This window comes from Salmo salar, chromosome ssa09 (genome assembly GCF_905237065.1).
Source record: "Salmo salar chromosome ssa09, Ssal_v3.1, whole genome shotgun sequence".
NCBI classification, from domain to species: domain Eukaryota; kingdom Metazoa; phylum Chordata; class Actinopteri; order Salmoniformes; family Salmonidae; genus Salmo; species Salmo salar.
Window position 1 is genome coordinate 122193098 of NC_059450.1, and position 23220 is coordinate 122216317.

Below are 23220 nucleotides of genomic sequence, written 5' to 3' on the forward strand. Positions count from 1 at the left end.
ATCCCTCCATCATTTCATGTTTCTCTTCGTTTGGAGAAGTCATCACTGCCTTTCGCCATTATCTCATTTTCTCCCCCTGTTTCTCTCCCTAGTTCCCTCTCTCTCTCCCTCCCTCCTCCACTCTCCTTATAGATGGAGATTAAGTCTGGGCTGGAGCCCCATCCGTTTCCATGACTGTTTGTTATTAAGGAGATGGATGGAGGCTTGCAGTGCCAGCTCGACGCAGCCGCAATTACAGCAGGTCCAGTGATAGATGGAGGGAGAGCGAGCGGGAGCGAGGGAGGGAGGAGATGGAGAGAGGGAGATAGAGAGAGGGACATCTATCACGCCCTTTAATCTACCTGTCACTGCTCGGTGAAGGCTGGGGAAGGAGGCTGGGCCTTGAGTGAGGTGGGTGGAGGGGGAGTGAGGATGGAAGAGATGAGGACTGGCCAATACAGTGCCTTGACTATTGGTTAAAGGTTTCATACCGTTCTTTTTCTCCGTCCTTCCCCCAAACAATTACATGAAAAGACGCCCTCCAGTACTGCAGTAATTAAATGTCCTCATTAACTAATTGATTGTCTTGAGGTTATTGAATTTCGTATTGAATTCCGGGTGTTTGTGTGCCAGTGTGTGTCTGGCTGCTTTAACAGGGTTGCATCAGATACTCTATGTTGTTATGTGGATGTGTGCTGTTGTCTAAAAATAACAACTTGAAAAAAAAATGTCCAGGTCAGGAGACGAAGCGTTGAGAATGTCATTTGTTTGGTATGAAGGGAAACATTTTTAATTGAGATAATTGAATGTACCTTGGTAGTACTGTGCACCTTCATGTTTCAGATACCCAGTACACACATGTGCAAAACACACACATGCATACACAAACACACTCACATCACGCCACCACACATTATGCTATGGCCCGTGGCCTGCACACACCAATACACACCTGTTGGTGGTATCAAAGAAGCGACCACCTTAAGAGAAGTGAACGATAACCCTGCATATATTATGTGTAATTTGACTCGTTTTCCCCCTCAATGTTAGAGAAATATTATGAAAGCTAATCCAAGCCTCTCCTCTCTCTCCCCTCCTCCACATTCTCATCTGTCCAGGATAGTGAGGTATGGGATGGAGGGATTAATTCTCTTCCATTGGCCATGGGAATGATAGATGGACAGATGTGGGGAGAAGAAAGAGAGGGGCAAAGGAGAGAAGGGAAGTCAAGAGGTCCATAAATCTGACGGGAACCTGGTCTGCGTCACACATTAAGATCTCCCAGAGCCATGATAACCCAGGCTAGAAATGTAAGTAATGGCAAGAGATGCAATCTGATCTTAACAATAATATCTGAATGGATCTTTGGCGATGGGTCATGATGCAAAGAAAACATTTATTTGTTTTGATCAAGGCTCAGGTGTGAGGACGGAGGCTATAGCAGAACCAGCCGGTAGATCATACTGTTTACAGTTGTGCTTACAAGAGTGACTGTTGGTTCCATTGATAGTGGGACACCTCTCTCCTTCCTCCCAAAGTGTGCACTTGTTCACATTCCTTCACTGATTTGAAAGAAAATGACTGGAATATAGAAATATGGTGAAAACCCTCTAACCCATGCCTCGACCAATCCAATGCCTTTAGATTTGTGAGAAGTAGTGAACGTGTGTACACTTCAGGAGACATTATCAGGAAACAGCCATTGTGTAGTTCTACGGTGCAGCGGAGTGGAGACTGGAGGTTCAGTAACAACACAGACAGTCAAGAGATATTATCAGGAAACAGCCATTGTGTAGTTCTACGGTGCAGCGGAGTGGAGACTGGAGGTTCAGTAACAACACAGACAGTCAAGAGAACAGGAACAAAACTGTACACAAAGCAGAGTCAATTAGAGAGTGCTCTCCCCATTGGCCCTCCTGCGCATTAGGGAGCCCATAGGCAAAGAAGGGAGTGTATGTGTGTGTGTATATATGTGTGTATATATTTGTGTGTGTGGGGGGGTGGGGTGGGGGCTGTCTATCTGTCTGTGTTTGTTTGAGAATGTTTTCAGAACTGTCAGCATGGAAACAGACCATGGTTTGTTTACTCCTAACAACGGACAAGCTGAACATGGAATCATTGATCAGTTCTTCCTCAAGTGACAGATTCATTTTTCAAGTACAGCACTAGAGAATGCAGTGGAATGCAAACAAGCAAACTAGTAAACGTCCCTTTACGGCTACATACACGGATGTTCCTATGTGCAAGCACCGAATGTATGTGAGCTAATGTGTGTGCTGTGTCCCTTTGTTTGTGTCCTAGTGCGTGCATGCATGTGTGTGCATGTGTGTGGTTGTGCGCGCTCTTAAAGGTGGTTGAGCGTGCACTTGTCCCTGCACTTGTGTGTATATTATTGTGTGCTTTTTTCAATCATCATCTTGAATCAACTGTAAGCGCAGATGTGCTGTGACCTGACTAAGATCAGATAAAGTGCCCCCCCCCCTCCTACCCTCCTCCCCCCAGCTCCATTTGTCATGGGCCAGCTGTCGGGCTGCTGTGATTGGTTGTTGTGGGAGACAGATAGCCGATAGGCTCTGATTAACAGTAGTGGCTCTGGAACTTACTCATTGATCAAGAAGACAGGGGAGGAGGAGGGAGAGGACAGGAGAGGAGGAGGGAGAGGACAGGAGAGGAGGAGGGAGAGGACAGGAGAGGAGGTGGGAGAGAACAGGAGAGGAGGAGGGAGAGAACAGGAGAGGAGGAGGGAGAGGACAGGAGAGGAGGAGGGAGAGGACAGGAGAGGAGGAGGGAGAGAACAGGAGAGGAGGAGGGAGAGAACAGGAGAGAACAGGAAAGGACAGGAGAGGAGGAGGGAGAGAACAGGAGAGGAGGAGGGAGAGAACAGGAGAGGAGGAGGGAGAGGACAGGAGAGGAGGAGGGAGAGGACAGGAGAGGAGGAGGGAGAGAAGAGGAGAGGAGGGAGGGAGAGGACAGGAGAGGAGGAGGGAGAGGACAGGAGAGGAGGAGGGAGAGAACAGGAGAGGAGGGAGGGAGGGAGAGGACAGGAGAGGAGGGAGGGAGAGGACAGGAGAGGAGGAGGGAGAGGACAGGAGAGGAGGAGGGAGAGGACAGGAGAGAACAGGAAAGGACAGGAGAGGAGGAGGGAGAGAACAGGAGAGGAGGGAGGGAGAGGACAGGAGAGGGGGAGGGAGAGGGGAGAGGACAGGAGAGGAGGAGGGAGAGGACAGGAGAGGTGGGAGGGAGAGGACAGGAGAGGAGGAGGGAGAGGACAGGAGAGGAAGGAGGGAGAGGACAGGAGAAGAGGGAGGGAGAGGACAGGAGAGGGGGAGGGAGAGGACAGGAGAGGGGGAGGGAGAGGACAGGAGAGGGGGAGGGAGAGGACAGGAGAGGGAGAGGACAGGAGAGGGGGAGGGGGAGGACAGGAGAGGGGGAGGGAGAGGACAGGAGAGGGGGGAGGGAGAGGACAGGAAAGGGGGAGGGAGAGGACAGGAGCGGAGCGGAGGGAGGGAATGAGAAGGTGAGAGAGAGAGAAAAAGCATTCCCTGTCGCTCTGTCAGTGCTTGCTGATTGTGTTTGTGTGTGTGTGTCGGTGTGCATAATAAATACATAACGTAACAGATATGGGGTTCGTTGGTCAGAAGGCCTAAAAGCACAGTGTTATCATATCTGCTGTAGGCCTATACTAGTGTAGACGTATAGAATGTGATATAGTAATGTTATTATGTACGAGTATCTCAGAAGGTTGGTCTCTCTCTCTCTCTCTCTCTCTCTCTCTCTCTCTCTCTCTCTCTCTCTCTCTCTCTCTTTACATTGCCAAAGCAAATGGAATAGGCAATAAACAAAAGGGAAATAAACAAGGGAAACATTATTAAAAATGACTCACTAAAGTTTTAAAATAATATATTTCAAATGTTATATTATTGGCTATGTACAGTCTTGTAACAATGTGCAAGTAGTTGAAGTATGAACAGATAAGTAAACAGATAGGTTGTATTCACAACGTGGTCCTGATTGTCCTTTTCTTGTCCTTTACTGCACACGACAGTATTTCACCTAACAGATATGGGAGTTTATCAATGTTTGATTTGTTTTCAAATTCTTTGTGGTTCTCTGATCTGTGGGAAATACGTGATCATCTCTCTCTCTCTCTCTCTCTGGTCCAGTGTTGGAGAACATGTGTGTGCCTTTCATTCGAATAAGAATATATGCTTGCCAAACAGTCCTTGTGTGTACTCACTGTGTGTACTCACTGTGTTTACTCACTCCAGTCCCAAACCGTGAAGTAGTTAAGACCTTATCATTCCACACAACTATAATTAAAACATCCACCAGAGAGAGACAAGCACAAAGGAAATTGTGTGCATGTGTGTGTGAGTGAATCGAAGCCACACTGTATGTGTACACATTTAGAGGGTCCATGTGGCTGGGTACTGTGGGAAATGGACTGCTGTGTGACAGCTGGAGCAGGTCCATGTGTGTGCTTGAATGTGAATATGTGTGCATGGAAGTATAGTACATTTGAGAGTGTGTGTGTTATTATGTGTGTGTGTGTCCCAGTAAACTAGAAAATAAACTGTAGTGTATAAACAAATATAGGAGTTGTGTGCATGGGTGTTTGAGCTCTCTCTGTAGGGTGGTCAGTGGTGGGAGGTCGTGACCTGGGGATCATCAATCAGCGAGGGGCAGGCCTGAGCAGCAGGACCATCACCACCCCTCCACCCCACAGGGAAACAGATGGCCTTGGGACAACTGGCTCTTGCTCACCTCTCTCTCTCTCTCTCTCGTAACACACACACACACACACACACACACACACACACACACACACACACACACACACACACACACACACACACACACACACACACACACACACACACACACACACACACCTCAATGATGCAGACAAAAAATGACACATACACACACTCTTTTGGATGCACACATGACAGGATCCACACACTTACAGATCAGATACACTCACAGTGCAAAATAATGAATCACACACAAAGATACACATGGTGCTAAATATCTCAACATATACAGGCACATATATTGTTTCTGTTAATGTATTCATGAAGACCACACAAACATGCATGTAAACAAACTGAAACACAATAGTGTTTTTATTTGCTGGATATTTGCCATTGACTGGGTATATGTGTATAGCATTAGCGCCCCCTGCTGAGAGTAAAGATTAAAACAATAAAAAATTATATTTTACTCAAGACAGCCTATAGGGAGGAGGTCAGATAACTGGCAGTGTGGTGCCAGGACAACAACCTCTCCCCCAATGTGAGCAAGACAAAGGAGTTGATCGTGGACTATGGGAAAAGGAGGGCCGAACAGGCCCCCATTAACATCGACGGGGCTGAAGTGGAGCGGGTCGAGAGTTTCAAGTTCCTTGGTGTCCACATCATCAACAAACTATCATGGTCCAAACACACCAAGACAGTTGTGAAGAGGGCACAACAACACCTTTTCCCCCTCAGGAGACTGAAAAGATTTGGCATGGGTCCCCAGATCCTCAAAAAGTTATACAGCTGCACCATCGAGAGCATCCTGACCGATTGCATCACCACCTGGTATGTCAACTGCTTAGCATCTGACCGTAAGGCGCTACAGAGGGTAGTGCGTACGGCCCAGTACATCACTGGGGCCAAGCTTCCGGCCATCCAGGACCTCTATACCAGGCGGTGTCAGAGGAAGGCCCTGAAAATTGTCAAAGACTCCAGCCACCCTAGTCATAGACTGTTCTCTCTGCTACCGCACAGCAAGCGGTACCGGAGCGCCAAGTCTAGGACCAAAAGGCTCCTTAACAGTTTCTACCCCCAAGCCACAAGACCCCCCCCCAGCTACTCGCTGTTTATTATCACATTACAAATTTCCTCGACTAACCCATACCCCCGCCCATTGACTCAGTACCGGTAACCCCTGTATATAGCCTCATTATTGTCATTTTATTGTGTTCATTTTCTTTTTTATATATTTTTTTTTAGTAAAAAAAATGTTTTACTCTATTTCTTGAACTGCATTATTGGTTAAGGGCTTGTAAGTAAGCATTTCACTGTAAGGTCTAAACCTGTGTATTCGGCATATGTGACAAATAATATTTGATTTGATAAGATCAACACAAGCTACAAAACAATCCAGAATACATTCAGATAATGAATTGTCTGAGATAACTTCACTGAATCTAGACTGAGACTCTCTGGTTAGCTATAATAGTATGTAGCTAGAAAACTTAAATACTGTGTACAGCATTATAAGTGTTTCCCTAAATTACTAAAACTGCCTATCAGTGGCGATTTTAGCATGTAAATCTTGGTGGGGCAAAAAAATTAAATGAGTAATGCATGCAAGCAAAGCCACTACACAACACTAAACAATACATGAATTGCGCTCTACCACTGCTACACCTGGCCATCAGCGGAGCCTTGTCCAGCAGCGAAACAGTACATTCAGTCTCATTTGCTGCCTTTTAAAAAAACAGAGCTGATATGGCTGACTTGCTTAAACAAATGCAGTTTCTACTGACAATTGAGATGTACAAACTATGGCATATTTTTTTAAATTTGACTAGGCAAGTCAGTTAAGTACAAATTCTTTTTTTCAATAACAGCCTAGGAACAGTGTGTTAACTGCCATGTTCAGGTGCAGAACGACAGATTTTTACCTTGTCAGCTCGGGGATTCGATCTTGCAACCTTTCAGTTACTAGTCCAACACTCTAACCACTAGGCTACATGCTGCCCCATAAGGGGACGACAAGCGGATAAGAAGCAATCTGTAATTTCAATTAAGACATTAATGAGTGAGATAGGACGGACGTAGTCAAATTGGGGCTCCCGAGTGGCGCAGCGGTCTAAGGCACTGCATCTTAGTGCAAGAGGCATCACTACAGTCCCAGGTTTAAATCCAGGCTGTGATTGGGAGTCCCATAGGACGGCGCACAATTGTCCCAGCGTCATCCAGGTTTGGCCGGGGTAGGCCGTCATTGTAACTAAGAATTTGTTCTTAACTGACTTGCCTCCTTAAATAAAGGTTCAATTTAAACCATTTACATTTAAAAATATAACTAATATAACACTTTTGAAATGTACAGCGACATAATTCAGAACATTACAGTATTCTCCTTGTACACCAAGTCAGAACCATAGGATAAATAAAGGGGGCATATAAGCAGACATGGAAGCGCTTACATTATTCTATGCTTACATTTCTCAAAAACAGGTTATAGGCTACATGTGCACCACCAAGTCAGAACAGTATGTAAAATTAAAAGGTGAAAAAAGACCAAATGATTAGGATGAGTCACATGGGCTACTAACAGCTTACTACACAACATACACTTAGTATTACTTTCTTAGCTACAGTATACATATCTCCCTGGTATATTACATCATTTATGCAGCAGCATACAAGACATGTTTGAACTCATCTTGTTGAGCTGTGCTTACTTGAACGGGAAGGTGGCGCTGCGGTCCTTCGCGGGCAAATTTTGTCATCAAACTTTATCATTAGTCTGGCATTCTCTGGATTTATGGTGCTTTCAAGACACCTGGGAACTCATGATGACGTCAGGTCTACCCTTAGACTTGGCAGTGATGTAGTGTCCCCATGAGTGACAGAACACTGAGCCAATCACAGCACAACGCTCTGTATTTTCTACTGGCTTGCCACACCACCACAGAAAGCACTGAGCTTGGCTGAAACACCTGCATTTTGGAGCTGCCTTACTCAAGAAAACAAAAAAGAGACCATGTTTGTGTGCTGCTTTATTAACTCAATAATTTCTATATTTTTTAATATTGTTAGAAAACTGATATATGACACGTATTAATGCCAAAATAACATGCAAAACAGGCAAGTCCAAAAAAAATACAAATACAAATTATTATTTTAATTTTATTTTTTTGCTAAAAATGTGGGGCTCAAAACACATGGGGCTCTGCCCCCACCTGCCCTGAAACTTATATACTGGAGTAAATTCAAGCACACTAGAAAAACTGAAGCAAAACACTAGAAAAACGTTAGAAAAACCACCCGAAGAACGCCACCTTAGAGGACCTGACCCAATGGTCATGTGATCATCATGGGAATAAACATGAAGAGATGGGCTCAGGAAACAGCACCATGTGATTCACTGCCCAAAGTTTGACACACACAAACAAGCACATGCACACACATGAAGTGATTTGCTGTAGGGGCCATAGTTGTGGTTATAGTAATGGTACAGAAATTTGTAATATGAGCACGGAGCTACAGGAACAGGAGGAGGGGTCACCGCAGTACAACCAGGTCAGATCAGTTTAATTGGCTGAGTGATGGTCATGACAGTCAGATGATCAGGTGACCTGTCGTTGGGTGCATCAGTCCATAAGCTTCCTGGCAGCTTCCTTCAGCCACTTGGCAACCTTCCTCTCAATGGCCTGGCAACCAGAGAGAAAAGACAGATCAGGATGAGGGGAAGAGAAGGTTTAAAATAATATAGACTATGGGGCAGTTTCCTGGACACAGATTAAGATTAGTCCGCGACTAAAAAGCTATTGACCGTTGACCATGCTTTTTTTGTTTTTGGGAAACCGGCCCAAAGTGTTAAATTGAGACATACTGTACAGTTCTGAAGCATACATTTTCTTCATGTGCCGCCAAAGCTCACAGTCAGTGTCTCTCTCAGTTACATCAACGTAGTGTGGTCTGGCCTGCCGTGTGCCGTACCTTGCGGGCCTGCTTCAGGGCGGGGCGGTCTGCGACGCCATCGGGGTTCATGTCGGCACAGTGGGCGGTGCCCTCGATGAGGATGGTCATGTCTTCGTCCTCCTTGTCCAAGTCCTCTTCCAGGACGCTGAGCTCATGCCAGGGGTCAATGTCACCTGACAGAGGTCACAGACCAGAGGGACAGGTCATATACTGACTGTCACACAGAGGAGGCTGGTGGGAGGAGCTATAGGAGGGTGGGCTCATTGTGGTTTCCATATGCTTGATGTTTTTGATGCCGTTCCATTGATGCCATTCCAGCCATTACATTGAGCCCGTCCTCCTAAAGCTCCTCCCACTAACCCCCTCTGCTGTCACACAATCACTCACATAGACACAGTACATTGATTCACTGCCAGTGGGTTTAAATTACACTATGATGTAATGAGAGGTAATGGTTTCAACCTCCAACATCTATCTATCTTATCTATCTATCTTATCTATCTTATATATCTAATCTATCTATCTATCTTATCTTATCTATCTATCTGTCTATCTATCTAGTGGTTGGGCAAGTAACCGAAAGGTTGCTGGTTCGAATCCCAGATCCGGCAAGGTGGGAAAATCTTCTGTTCTGCACTTGAACAAACAACTGCTCCCCGGGCCCCCCGCACCTCTCTGATTCAGAGGGGTTGGGTTTAAATGCTGAAGACACATTTCAGCTGAATTCATTCAGTTGTGCAGCTGACTAGATATCCCTTATCTACTGTATCTATCTGTGAAGTCTCTGCTCACCGTTGACATAGAGCACCCTGTCAGTGTCGGGGTGGTCTCCTCCATAGTACTTGTTGGTGAAGGCGATGTGTCCGGGCAGACTGTGCTGGGGGATGTTGAACACCTCAGGACACAGGTCAGTCTGAGCCTGTAGGGTCAGCATGCGGGAGAAGGGACAGCTGGCGTCCTCACACGTCTGGTCTGTTACAACAAAACAATGATGATGTAAGCCATAGAAATACAATGAATTCCTATTGAATTATGATGTGTAGTTCTATTTCTGTAATGTAAGATACAGCTGAGTGGCTATGGGCATATAGTAATACTGATCATATAATGAGTGATACCGTACCAAAGAGTGGGAGCTTTGTACAGCTAGTGTTAATGCATTGGGCGTATGAATGTGCTGCTTAGGGGGAAATGAACTCTGGACCTGTTTTTACCCTCCAGTGCTGTGAGCAGTCAACTCCCTGACTGATGCAACTACCTTGGTTATACTAGAGGATTTGAGCTTGGTAAATGTAGTGGGGTTCAAAATTATTGACATCCTTGATAAAGATGAGCAATAAATTATTCAAATACTGAGCTATATTGTATGCTTAAAAAAAAGGGGAAATTATTTTACTTTATTTTACACTAATAGTATTTGGTCCCATATCAAATCATATTTTATTGGTCACATACACATGGTTAGCAGATGTTAATGCGAGTGTAGCGAAATGCTTCTACAGTAATGTGGATGCTCCCAATAACAGGGGAGATTAGCATGTCTTGGGGGTATGATCTTTGACCCTCTGTAACTTTCTCAATCATCATTATTCACGATTCATTCAGAATTATACCTAATCATGGTAGCATCCACATTACTGTAGATGTGTTTAGAAACATTCTTATTATCTATGCTTATTTACAATAAAAGTGACTCCAAAATGACACAATATATTATTTACCATTCATTTAAATTGGGCACAACATAATCTGAAACACAACCAGAATGAACTGAAAATACATCCAACAAGGTTGTAGAGTCACAAGCTTGCAGTAGGCACTGTGTTCTAGGGATATGTGACCAAATACTAAACTTTTGACTACTTTATTTATAAGAATTTTTAGGGGTGTGAATAATTTAGACCCCTACCTTTTAGAGAAAAAAATGCATTACTTGGTAAACAAAATCTCTTTCTCTGAGCAATTGTTTTAGTATAAAATAATATAATTTCACATTTTTTTTGCATACAATATACTGTAGCTCAGTATTTGAATTATTTATTTTATACGGTCATTATTGTTCATCTTTATCAAAAGGCATGAATAATTTCGGACCTCACTGTTTCTCCTCTAGGACTGACAGTGTTGTGTGGTGGAGCGTTACTCACAGAAGCCGAACTCAGTGCAGGTCTGGTAGTACCACTGTCTCGCTCCATTGTAGGCAGAGTCCAGATTGGTGTCTCTCAAGTCCTTGATGGTCTGCTTGTGGGACGTATCCAGACAGGGCTCCTCGCCAGTGGCACGGTCTATCTAATAAACACACACACACATAAATATGCATGCACACAAACACAGTAACAGTGTTCTGACTGTTCTGCATCAGTCAAGGCAAGGGGATGCACAACTGTAGCTCAATACAGCCCTCTCCTGGTTAATCAAAAAATTGTCACTGTGGGGCTGTGTGTGTGTGTGTGTGTGTGTGTGTGTGTGTGTGTGTGTGTGTGTGTGTGTGTGTGTGTGTGTGTGTGTGTGTGTGTGTGTGTGTGTGTGTGTGGGGGGATACCTAGTCAGGTGTACAACTGAATGTGTGTGTGTGAGGCCGTATGTGTGTGTGTGTGCATACATTTGTGTGTGCGTGTGTTTGAATATGTACAATACACCTAATACCTGCACCAGTTTGATCAGCCGGTCGTAGGCCTCAGTCTCTGAATCGAAGGTCTCTGTCTCATTGGTCATGATGTCACAGAGGTCCTCAATAGTCAGGATGCCCCCCTCCTCGTTGTACGCCACGGTTCCCATGACAATGTCAGCCAGGCTCTGCATCAGCTCGATCTGGTCCTCCAGATCCTCAGGGGTCTCACAGCACCCAAAATCCTTCCCAGCCTCAGTGGCTTTCCCCGCAAACAGGGCGGCCTCCACGGCAGCAAAGGCCTCCCAGATGTCCCCCACACACTGAAGGAGAGAGCGAGAAAGAGGGGGGTGGAGAGACAGCGGAGAGAGAGAGACAGTAACAAGGAGACAGAGAGAGTGAAATCACACAGTAGAAGACTCATACAGTCAGACACTCCAACACATGATTTCAAGCGCCCACATCTACTGTAAATGTTCTCAAACCTTATCTGAACCTCCAACGTCCTCGTTCGCAAGACTTAGACCCACCACCTAGAAGAGAGCAACACCACGGTTTGTTTCCACCGTTGTCTGTACAGCTGAACATCACATCTACCATGCTATTAACACTATAAACAGTGCAACAGTTACTAGTATGTCTACTACTACTATTACTATTATTACTACTTGTACTAATACTACTACTACAAGTAGTACTAATGATGAGATCTTTACTTTGTTGAAGGCGGAGAAGTCCAGTTTGGCTTTGACAGGAGCGGAGGAGGCCACAGCACCGTAGACCAGGTGGGGGAACTGGAAACGCAGGAACAAAGGACATTATTTAGTATTATTACCATGGAATACAGTAGACCAGCATACAGTAACACTGCTGTCCAGTCCTAAGTATAAATAAAGACCTTTCCCCTGAGCCAGGCAGACAAGGCCCCAGCATAGGAACCTCCGAAGCTGATCCAGGTATTTTTGTCGGAGAGGTCAAAGCGATCGCTGATGTATTGATGGAATTCTGCGATGTCGGTGAGACTGGAAACCAAGAGATGGCAGAGAAAATGAAATTGAATCTCTGCCCAATTCAAGCACACTCAAAAGCGCTCAGCATTTACATTTGGTTGAGTTGTCAACTAATGTGAATTCAACATGAAATCCCCCAAAATGCACCATGCCATTGGATTTAGGTTCAAAAGTGGGTGAAAAAAATAAGTTAAATTCCCTCACATTGATTACTTTTTGCAAATCCAATCAGTTTTCCACATTGATTCAATGTCATCACATTGACTCCCTCCTCCCACCAGTACTCACGCCTGCTGGCTGGACAGGTCTCCCAGGTTCTCAGTCTCCAGGCCGTCTTTGTTGATGCTCTCGCCGTAGAAACGATGCTCCAGGGCCACAAGCAGGGCCCCGTGCTCCTCAGCCATGTCCACATGGTGGCCTACAGATACACACAAAGCAGGAGCAGAGGAGAAATAGGGGGAGGTTAAGAGTTGGTAGAGGTATCAACAAGACAAAAACCAAAGGACAGGCATTGACTTGTAACTAAATACAAGTATCATATTCATAACACCTATGTAAGCCTAACTTATTGTGTCAATGCATTTCCATTTTCTTTTCATATTACTTAAGAGCGTGACGGGGAGCTTTGTGTTTACCTGCCAGCACATCGAACTCAGAGATGGGGCCCTCCCCTCCGATGAACAGGAACACTGGGCCATGAGGACGCTCCCAATAGGCTTCATTCACTAAAAACCTCTGAGAGAGAGAGGGTGAGAGAGAGGGAGAGGAAGCGAGAGAATAAGAGAACAACAAAACAAACTACAAATGCATTCAACAAGTTTGTAGTCACAAGCTGTAGTCATTGCATGCTAGGAATGACACCAAATACTAAACTTTTGAATACTCTAATACACATAAGTGAATTTGTCCTAATACTTTTGGTTCCCTAAAATGGGGGGTTATGTACAAAAAGTGCTGTCTCCCTATGGATGAAAATACCCTGAAATTAAAGCTGACAGTCTGCACGTTGACCTCATAGTCTTTGTATCATTTCAAATCAAAAGTGCTGGAGAACAGAGCCAAAACAACCAAAAATATGTCACTGTCCAAATACTTTTGGACCTCACTGTAGGTGCATGTTTTGGTGGTGGGTCACCTGAGGAAAGGTTTCATCATTTTGACTGTCGAAGTGGTCCAGGGGTTGGTGAATTTTCCCGTCTCTCACTTCGCATATGGGTTTATGTCCGTTGACTGCGCTCATCAGCACATTCTTCTTCGCTTTTTCATACTGAATTTTACGCACGCGCTCCTTAATCTTCCTCAGAACTCGTCCTATGAAATATAAAATGTGATATGACATATCAAAAGACCAGTGGTGGAAAAAGTACCCAATTGTCATACTTGAGTCAAGTTTAGATACCTTAATAGAAAGTTACTCAACTAAAAGTCACACAGTAAAATACTACTTGAGTAAAAGTTTTAAAGTATTTGGTTTTAAATATACTTAAGTATCAAAAGTAAATTTAATTGCTAAAATATACTAAAGTATCAAAAGTAAAATTAATTGGTAAAATATACTTAAATATCAAAAGTAAAAGTATAAATCATTTCAAATGTATTATATTAAGCAAATCGGACGGCACCATGTTCTTGTTTTTAAAATGTACGGATTGCCAGGGGCATTCTCCAACACAGACATTATTTACAAAAGATGCATTTGTGTTTAGTGAGTCCGTCAGAGCATAGGCAGTACTGATGACCACGTGTTCTCTTGATAAGCCCGTGAATTTCACACTTTTCTTGTTCTGCTAAGCATTCAAAATGTAAGGGACACTTTGGGTTGTCAGGGAAAATGTATGGAGTAAAAAGTACAATATTTTCTTTAGGAATGTAGTGAAGTAAAAGGAAAAGTTGTCAAAAATATAAATAGTAAAGTACAGACACCCCCCAAAACTACTTAAGTAGTACTTTAAAGTATTATTACTTAAGTACTTTACACCACTGCAAAAGACGAGATGGACAGAGAAGGACGGGCAAAGATAGAGATAATACGATTAAATCAATCGTTTGTAGTTGCGCGTTAATAGACGTTCCACTAGCGGAACACCTGCTCCAATATCCAATGATAGGCGTGGCGCGAATTACAAATTCCTCAAAAATACAAAAACTTCAATTTTTCAAACATATGACTATTTCACAGCATTTTAAAGACAAGACTCTCCTTTATCTAACCACACTGTCCGATTTCAAAAAGGCTTTACAGCGAAAGCAAAACATTAGATTATGTCAGCAGAGTACCCAGCCAGAAATAATCAGACACCCATTTTTCAAGCGAGCATATAATGTCACAAAAACCCAGAAGACAGCTAAATGCAGCACTAACCTTTGATGATCTTCATCAGATACACACCTAGGACATTATGTTATACAATACATGCATGTTTTGTTCAATCAAGTTCATATTTATATCAAAAAACAGCTTTTTACATTAGCATGTGACGTTCAGAACTAGCATACCCCCGCAAACTTCCGGGGAATTTACTAATAATTTACTAAATTACTCACGATAAACGTTCACAAAAAGAATAACAATTATTTTAAGAATTATAGATACAGAACTCCTCTATGCACTCGATATGTCCGATTTTAAAATAGCTTTTTGGTGAAAGCACATTTTGCAATATTCTAAGTACATAGCCCAGCCATCACGGGCTAGCTATTTAGACACCCGGCAAGTTTAGCCTTCACCAAAATCAGATTTACTAAAACAAAAATGTTATTACCTTTGTTGTCTTCGTCAGAATGCACTCCCAGGACGGCGCAATTCGTGACAAAAAAATTCTAAATATTCCATTACCGTACTTCGAAGCATGTCAACCACTGTTTAAAATCAATTTTTATGCAATTTATCTCGTAAAAAAGCGATAATATTCCGACCGGGAATCTGTGTTTAGGTTCAAAGACGATAGAAAATAAAAACATGGGGTCGACTCGTGCATGCGCCTCAGCCCATTGTCCTCTGATAGAGCACTTGCCAAAAGCGCTAATGTGTTTCAGCCTGGGGCTGGAATTACATCATTCAGCTTTTTCCCGCCTTCTGAGAGCCTATGGGAGCCGTAGGAAGTGTCGCGTTACAGCAAAGATCCTCAGTCTTCAATAAACAGAGTCAAGAAGCTCAAGGAATGGTCAGACAGGCCACTTCCTGTAAGGAATCTTCTCAGGTTTTTGCCTGCCATATGAGTTCTGTTATACTCACAGACACCATTCAAACAGTTTTAGAAACTTTAGGGTGTTTTCCATCCAAAGGCAATAATTATATGCATATTCTAGTTACTGGGCAGGAGTAGTAACCAGATTAAATCGGCTACGTTTTTTATCCGGCCGTGCAAATACTGCCCCCTATCCCCAACAGGTTAACACTTTTTTAGTTACTACATGATTCCAATGTGTTATTTCATAGTTTGGGTGTCTTCACTATTATTGTACAATTTAAAACATAGTCAAAATAAAGAAAACCCTTGAATGAGTAGGTGTGGGTTTGGAAGAATGTGTTTGATTTTTATGATTCTATGATTGATCTTATGTTGTTTTTCTATTGTGTTGTATTTTTTGCTTCCTTGTATTTTGTATGTAACTAGGCCTATTTTTATTTTTTTTACTTTCCTTAGGTTGTTGCAGAAAATTGTGAATTGATTGCAGCCCATTTATCTTCAGAGTTCGTACTGTTAGGTGACCTAAGCTGGGATATGCTTAACACCTCCCACCGTCCTACAATCTAAGCTAGATGCCCTCAATTTCAAACAAATTATCAAGGAATCTACCAGGTACAACCCCAAATCCGTAAACACGGGCACGCTCATAGATATCATCCTAACAAACTTGCCCTCTAAATACACCTCTGCTGTTTTCAACCAAGATCTCAGCGATCACTGCCTCATTGCATGCATCCGTAATGGGTCAGCGGTCAAACCGGTCAAACCAATATACACAGGCAGTCAGAAAAGCCAAGGCTAGGTTTTTCAAGCAGAAATTTGCTTCCTGCAACACAAATTCAAAAAAAGTTCTGGGACATTGTAAAGTCCATGGAGAATAAGAACACCTCCTCCCAGCTGCCCGCTGCACTGAGGATAGGATACTCTGTCACCACCGATAAACCCACTATAATTGAGAATTTCAATAAGCATTTTTCTACGGCTGGCTATGCTTTCCACCTGGCTACCCCTACTGCAGTCAACAGCACTGCACCCCCCACAGCTACTCGCCCAAGCCTTCCCCATTTCTCTTTCTCCCAAATCCATTCAGCTGATGCTCTGAAAGAGCTGCAAAATCTGGACACCTACAAATGAGCCAGGCTAGACAATCTGGACCCTGTCTTTCTAAAATTATCTGCCGAAATTATTGCAACCCCTATTACTAGCCTGTTCAACCTCTCTTTCGTGTCGTCTGAGATTCCCATTGATTGGAAAGCAGCTGCTGTCATCCCGCTCTTCAAAGGAGGAGACACTCTTGACCCAAATTGCTACATACCTATATCCATCCTATCTTGCCTTTCTAAGGTCTTCGAAAGCCAAGTCAACAAACAGATTACCGACCATTTCGAATCCCACTGCACCTTCTCCGCTATGCAATCTGGTTTCACAGCTGGTCATGGGTGCACCTCAGCCACACTCAAGGTCCTAAACGATATCGTAGCCGCCATCGATAAGAAACAATACTGTGCTGCCGTATTCATTGACCTGGCCAAGGCTTACGACTCTGTCAATCACCACATCCTCATCGGCAGACTCAATAGCCTTGGTTTCTCAAATGATTGCATCGCCTGGTTCACCAACTACTTCTCTGATAGAGTTCAGTGTGTCAAATCGGAGGGCCTGTTGTCCGGACCTCTGGCAGTCTCTATGGGGGTGCCACAGGGTTCAATTCTTGGGCCAACTCTTGCTGCAGATGAGTCTCTGATCCACCTCTACGCAGACGACACCATTCTGTATACTTCTGGCCCTTCTTTGGACACTGTGTTGACTCACCTCCACACGAGCTTCAATGCCATACAACTCTCCTTCCGTGGCCTCCAACTGCTCCTAAATACAAGTAAAACTAAATGCGTGCTCTTCAACCGATCGCTGCCTGCACCTGCCCGCCTGTCCAGCATCACTACTCTGGACGGTTCTGACTTAGAATATGTGGACAACTACAAATACCTAGGTGTTTGGTTAGACTATAAACTCTCCTTCCAGACTCACATCAAACATCTCCAATCCAAAGTTAAATCTAGAATTGGATTCCAATTTCGCAACAAAGCATCCTTCACTCATGCTGCCAAACATACCCTCGTAAAACTGACCATCCTACCGATCCTCGACTTCGGCGATGTCATTTACAAAATTGCCTCCAATACCGTACTCATCAAACTGGATGCAGTCTATCACAGTGCCATCTGTTTTGTCACCAAAGCCCCATATACTACCCACCACTGCGACCTGTACGCTCTCGTTGGCTGGCCTTTGCTTCATAATCGTCGCCAAACCCACTGGCTCCAAGTCATCTACAAGACCCTGCTAGGTAAAGTCCCCCCTTATCTCCGCTCACTGGTCACCATAGCAGCACCCACCTGTAGCACGCGCTCCAGCAGGTATATCTCTCTGGTCACCCCCAAAGCCAATTCCTCCTTTGGCCGTCTCTCCTTCCAGTTCTCTGCTGCCAATGACTGGAACGAACTACAAAAATCTCTGAAACTGGAAACACTTATCTCCCTCACTAGCTTTAAGCACCAGCTGTCAGAGCAGCTCACAGATCACTGCACCTGTACATAGCCCATCTATAATTTAGCCCAAACAACTCCCTCTTCCCCTACTGTATTTATTTATTTTGCTCCTTTGCACCCCATTATTTATTTCTACTTTGCACTTTCTTCTACTACAAATCTACCATTCCAGTGTTTTACTTGCTATATTGTATTTACTTTGCCACCATGGCCTTTTTTGCCTTTACCTCCCTTATCTCACCTCATTTGCTCACATTGTATATAGACTTATTTTTCTATCCTATTATTGACTGTATGTTTTTTTTACTCCATGTGTAACTCTGTGTTGTTGTATGTTGTCGAACTGCTTTGCTTTATCTTGGCCAGGTCGCAATTGTTAATGAGAACTTGTTCTCAACTTGCCTACCTGGATAAATAAAGGTGAAATAAATAATAAAAGAAAAACTGTAAAATCTGAAATGGTTTGAAAACAAATGCGTACATGGACACACAGGCTTTATTCAAGGTCAGTATAAAGTCATTAGTAAACACAGAAAACTATAATGGTCCAAGCAGGCTGCCCTGTGGTACACCACACTTTTTGCATTAGAAATGCTTACATTAAGACGCATATGGAGCTAAATTACGCGCGTAGTTGTTGGTCAAACCACGAGAGCCTCCTGAGACTTGAAAATCAGAATGTGCACATATTCCACTCCATAACAATTACTACAAATATCTTTCACATTTCGTTCTACAAAAATTGCTATCCAAACGTGTCACAGACCTTTTTAGGATTGGATACAATGTTGTATTAATTCCGATGGACTCAGCACATCGCTTTTGCTCATAAGGTATAACCCTCTGCCAGGTAACCCTCTGCCACCCTCTTATCGGTCTAATTCATATGTTTATTTTATTTTCATGGGTTTTATTATAATTCAATACATACTTAAAGTAATAATAAACCATGTAGTCAGGAACAGAATCAACTTTTCTAGATATAGAAGCTGCTCAATTTCTAAGTAGACAATTTCACATTTTGCATAATTATCTAATTATAGCCTATACATTAGCCAATTTCGTTTCTCTGAATACGACAATTTTATGGATTCACCTCAATATTTAAACTATAGGCCTATGCATTAAAATTATATTTGACCAAAGTGTATATTATATTAGCCCATAGAGATACAAGGATTCACTTTCATGCTAGGTTTAGGACCTCATATTGAAGCTTAAAGAGACCACAATTGATGTATAAAACAATCTTAAAATTATCAACTTTTGTTTCAATACAAGCGTCATGAAACCTCTATCACAATACTTTAATTTAACTTGCTGAAAAACTGTATTTTAAACCCAACTTGCTTACCAGTTGTTCCATGTGGTTTCTTCATGAAATGACCTCTTTCTGAATATTTGTTCAACTGATTAATTTTGTGTATGGTTTCCTAGAAACAAGGCTGCCTCAACCTACCCCACCCTGCCGTCTCATGAATTTGATCATTTAAGTATTTTGTTGTTGTTAAATGCTCAGGTCATTATGGATCGTTAACGTACCAGAATAGACGGAGTTGACAAGGAGAAGAAGGATGATACAACGGCTGGGAGACAGAAGCATCTTCAGGCCTCCAACAACGACCTCTGACCTACTGATATGGGTCTACACTATGGTCAGATCACCTTGCCGTCTCAATGCAAGGAGAATCTCTGCTTTTAAGGCGTGACCAACGTTTTTAGTCCACCCCTGATGCCCACTGTGCGTATTTATAGTCAACAAGTTGGCAATTGAGCGTAATGAAGACGCGGCAAGTGAGTCTGGGGAATAGGCATATCTCCTCCAACGGTGGCAGTGGTCCAAACTGGAACGCGACGCTATGAGCATTGGCTTGGTGAAAGATTCTTAAGTTTCATATTTAGGTATTGAATTGTATGCTCAAAGCCTAAAACTCAGCACAAACACTTAACATGTAGAAACAGGGCACTTTGGCTCAGTTCATTTGTATGATGCAATCATTTATGTACATTTACAAGAGTGTGAGGAGGGTTGGTGATTCATACAGACAAAAAGGCACCAACACACAAACATATGCAGTCAGGAGGCGAAAGAGGTCATTTTTATATTTGTTTAAATTGATCGTTTAGAATTTTGGCAATGACGCCCTTTATCTAACTACCCAGAGTCAGATGAACTCCCGGATACCATTTGCATGTTTCTCAGTCCAGTCTGAAGGAAGTTACGAGGTATCTACGCGAGCCAACGCCAACTAGCTTAGCGCAAAGACTGGAAATCTAGCGCTAACGCCCCAAACTACATCTAACTTCCATTATACTGGACGCAGAGACATAACAATTGTATACACTAGTTCATTTGACTCTGGTTAAGTAGATAAAGGAATCCCTTTAATTTAACTTTCTACACCCCCCTCCATACATTCCCCTTCTCCCCCTGACTTTCCATCGGCTAAGAAAAGTTTAACTCCGGGCCTCTTTCTGCAGCTCAGCTTCAGAGCTTGGAGAAAGTTATTGTTTTAGGACTCTTCTTCTCCATGGAGGCCGCAGCTGACTTCATGACATCATCCTTCTGCAGCATGCTCATGTTCCACGTTCCCTGAAGAACGAAAGAGAGAGAGACTGAACTCAGTCTCAGTGAGTAATTCATTCAAAGTTGTATTTTTTTTTTTACATGTCAGATTTTGGACTTCCAATGATCTACTTAATAAAATGTGCCCCCTGGTAGGATACAGAGTTACCCACCCACCTTATCAGAAAACTACACTTGTTTAAGAGACCCATGGTTATCTATACTGGGTGTGTGTTTTTGATAACCTATGTTGTTGCCACGCTGATGTGTGTGGTGTTGTGAGCATCCTTGTAGTATTGAGCCTCACAATGTAGTTCAGGCCCTCTGCCCCACTGTGGTGTCTGGAGTAGATCAGGTTGACCTTGGTTCCCTGGACAGCCACAGAGCTGCGGCCTGCTGTCTCCCCTGCCATCTCCAGAGCTCCAGCCATCAACGCCTCCTTGTCCAGGAAATACATGGCTACACAGGGTAAGAGTATGAATACACAAAACCAACATGCAACAAATACACGCACGCACGCTGTATCCATACCTGACTAATCCACTTTCCTTGGCCTCATCGGTGTACATCTTCCTCGCTGTCAGAGCCAACATTCACCAGGCTGGAGAGGCAGGAAGATTATGCAATACTTGGCAGCACTCAGTGTTCCTGGGTGTATGTATGCAAGCTAACGGACTACCATGCAGCATTGTGCTGTAATGAAAGCATATCAAATGCTTGCTCTTACCTGCGGCTCCCAATGACTTTAGGTTGGCGCTGCAGAGTGCCAACGTCAGCTGCTAGGCCAATATCCACTTCCTGTAAGAGAGGCAGACCTTTCACGTCACTCAGAGATACAAAGCAGAATGCACAAGTACATTTTTCTCATCCTTCTGCCTATCCTTTACTATGAGAGTCCCCTGGTGGTTGCTACAGAAAACACATGAAAACAGCTTCCAGTTTGTGCCATTGTAGACTGTACGATTTTAGCCCTTTTATGCAGCGATTTTGCCGTTCCAGACAAACTGTCCACGTCGTGGGCAAATTCTTAGGTCGTAAACGATTGTTGGACTCGTTCGGTGTGACAGGGTCTAGGTCTGCCGATTAAGTACCACTACGTGCGGTCCAGTGGAGGCTGCTGAGGGGAGGACTGCTCAAAATAATGGCTGAAATGGAGTGAATGGAATGGTATATCAAACACACAAAAACATGTTTGATACTATTCTGTTCACCTCGTTCTGGCCATTATGAGCTGTCCTCCCCTCAGCCCCCTCTGGTGCGGTCCGACAAAGTTCTGGCAGTGTCAGATTTGTTTTGCCTTTATCATGTAGTGTGGCTGATGTTACGAGCCGATCGTGGTGACTGACCAATAGGAACACTGTCTGAGTGTGCACCCAATAATACGATAGTGAATAGTCAGATGAATATAATAGTTTGATCTAAATGTTTACATGCTGTGCTAGAAGAGCGATTTCCCTAATAATCTGGTTTACATGACATTTGAAATCAGACTACCAGATGGGATTTTGATAAATGCTCAAAATCGCCAATCAAAATAAGTATTCTACCACAGTGACAGTGTTATTTTGGGAAAGCGTATTTGATTCAGAGTTCGGACATATAAAGTTTGTATGTGAAAACTATTTCTAAGACACCTACTTTTAGTTTTCCGCACATAAGCATAGTTAGGCTTGTGCTGCAGGCACATGTGCAGATTAAATACATAGCCTCGCAAGCCAATCGCAGAATGAAGACAGAACTGAAGCAAATTGTTCAATCTGGCCAGGTTGATATAAAGACTTTAATTTGGTTACATCGCAGTGTGACGTGATAATTGTAAAAGTCTGAATCCGACGTACAGTCTGTAAAGGCCTTTAGATGTCCCCTGGACCTTGGTCCTCATGGAGTTGATCATTGGGGCTATTTAAGACCACTTACCTTCACCTGAAACCAGGCATCCTGAGTGCAGAGACATATCACAGGCTGTGATCAGATCCACTCCTAACAGAACACATGTTATAACATGACAAGCCTTTACAGTTTTATTGCAGAACACCTTCACGGGAGAAGAGAATCACATTTGGAAAGAATGAATAATATATGAAAGCTTTTGCAAGACTTCACTGTCAATAGCAAATCAATAATACACCACCAAAGCTCACCTCCAACAGAAGCTTCCTGCACTGCCACAACCACAGGCTTTGGACACTACAAGAAGAAAGGGGATGGTGGAAAAGAGAGAGAATGCATTTGCCTACTTGTCCACTATCAATCCCTAACATATTGTGCAGGAGTAAGTATTTCACAAGTTCATATAGACCGTTTAAATGACGGTGAAGGTTTCCTGGTACTTGGCGATGATGCGTCGCATGTTCCAGGAAATCCTGGCCATGTCGTCCCCCTCAGCCTGTAAGATTTCACTGGCCACGTCCATGAAGTCAACGCCTACACAGTCAAAATCCTAAATATATATTTTTTTTACTGGAATACAGTTATGTTTGGTATATTGCTGGTACATCCTATTGATAAGCATCACCCAGTTCAACATGAGACAATTGTAAGCCTTTGGAAAACATTATCTTACCAGCTGTGTGAACTTTTCCAGCACCTGAGACGACAACCACCCGGCAATCCGG

At 43.4% G+C, this 23220-nt stretch overlaps 1 protein-coding gene across 4 annotated transcripts; it reads right to left on the reverse strand.

Annotated features, from left to right (window-relative positions):
• Positions 1–7738: 7738 nt before the first annotated feature.
• On the reverse strand, positions 7739–22866 carry LOC106612608 (serine protease 16). Of its 4 annotated transcripts, XM_014213930.2 has the most exons (17): positions 22747–22866; positions 22523–22585; positions 21333–21403; positions 21137–21206; positions 20913–21064; positions 19582–20632; positions 13435–13610; positions 12935–13034; positions 12588–12717; positions 12188–12311; positions 12006–12083; positions 11775–11822; positions 11328–11612; positions 10829–10970; positions 9474–9653; positions 8700–8854; positions 7739–8410 (listed from the first exon to the last, which is right to left on the reverse strand). In XM_014213930.2, exons 6-17 carry the CDS (start codon positions 19640–19642, stop codon positions 8351–8353), a joined length of 1539 nt encoding a protein of 512 aa, XP_014069405.2. In that variant the 5' UTR covers positions 19643–20632; positions 20913–21064; positions 21137–21206; positions 21333–21403; positions 22523–22585; positions 22747–22866; the 3' UTR covers positions 7739–8350. The 4 variants fall into 4 exon arrangements, with proteins under 4 accessions (XP_014069405.2, XP_014069404.2, XP_014069406.2 ...); XM_014213929.2 differs by lacking the exons at positions 22523–22585; positions 22747–22866 and having other exon boundaries at positions 21333–21486; XM_014213931.2 differs by lacking the exons at positions 22523–22585; positions 22747–22866 and having other exon boundaries at positions 19394–20632; positions 21333–21486.
• Between the last annotated feature and the right edge of the window lie 354 nt (positions 22867–23220).

What these genes read in the sequence shown, in the direction of transcription:
- LOC106612608 (XM_014213930.2), bottom strand. Translation starts at nt 19,642, where the DNA reads ATGCTTCTGTCTCCCAGCCGTTGTATCATCCTTCTTCTCCTTGTCAAC. An exon ending in ACTTCTCCGCCTTCAACAAA is followed by an intron (nt 11,823 to 12,005) that starts GTAAAGATCTCA and finishes GCTCTCTTCTAG; the next exon opens with GTGGTGGGTCTAAGTCTTGC. An exon ending in CAGGGTGCTCTATGTCAACG is followed by an intron (nt 8,855 to 9,473) that starts GTGAGCAGAGAC and finishes GACCTCTGTCAG; the next exon opens with GTGACATTGACCCCTGGCAT.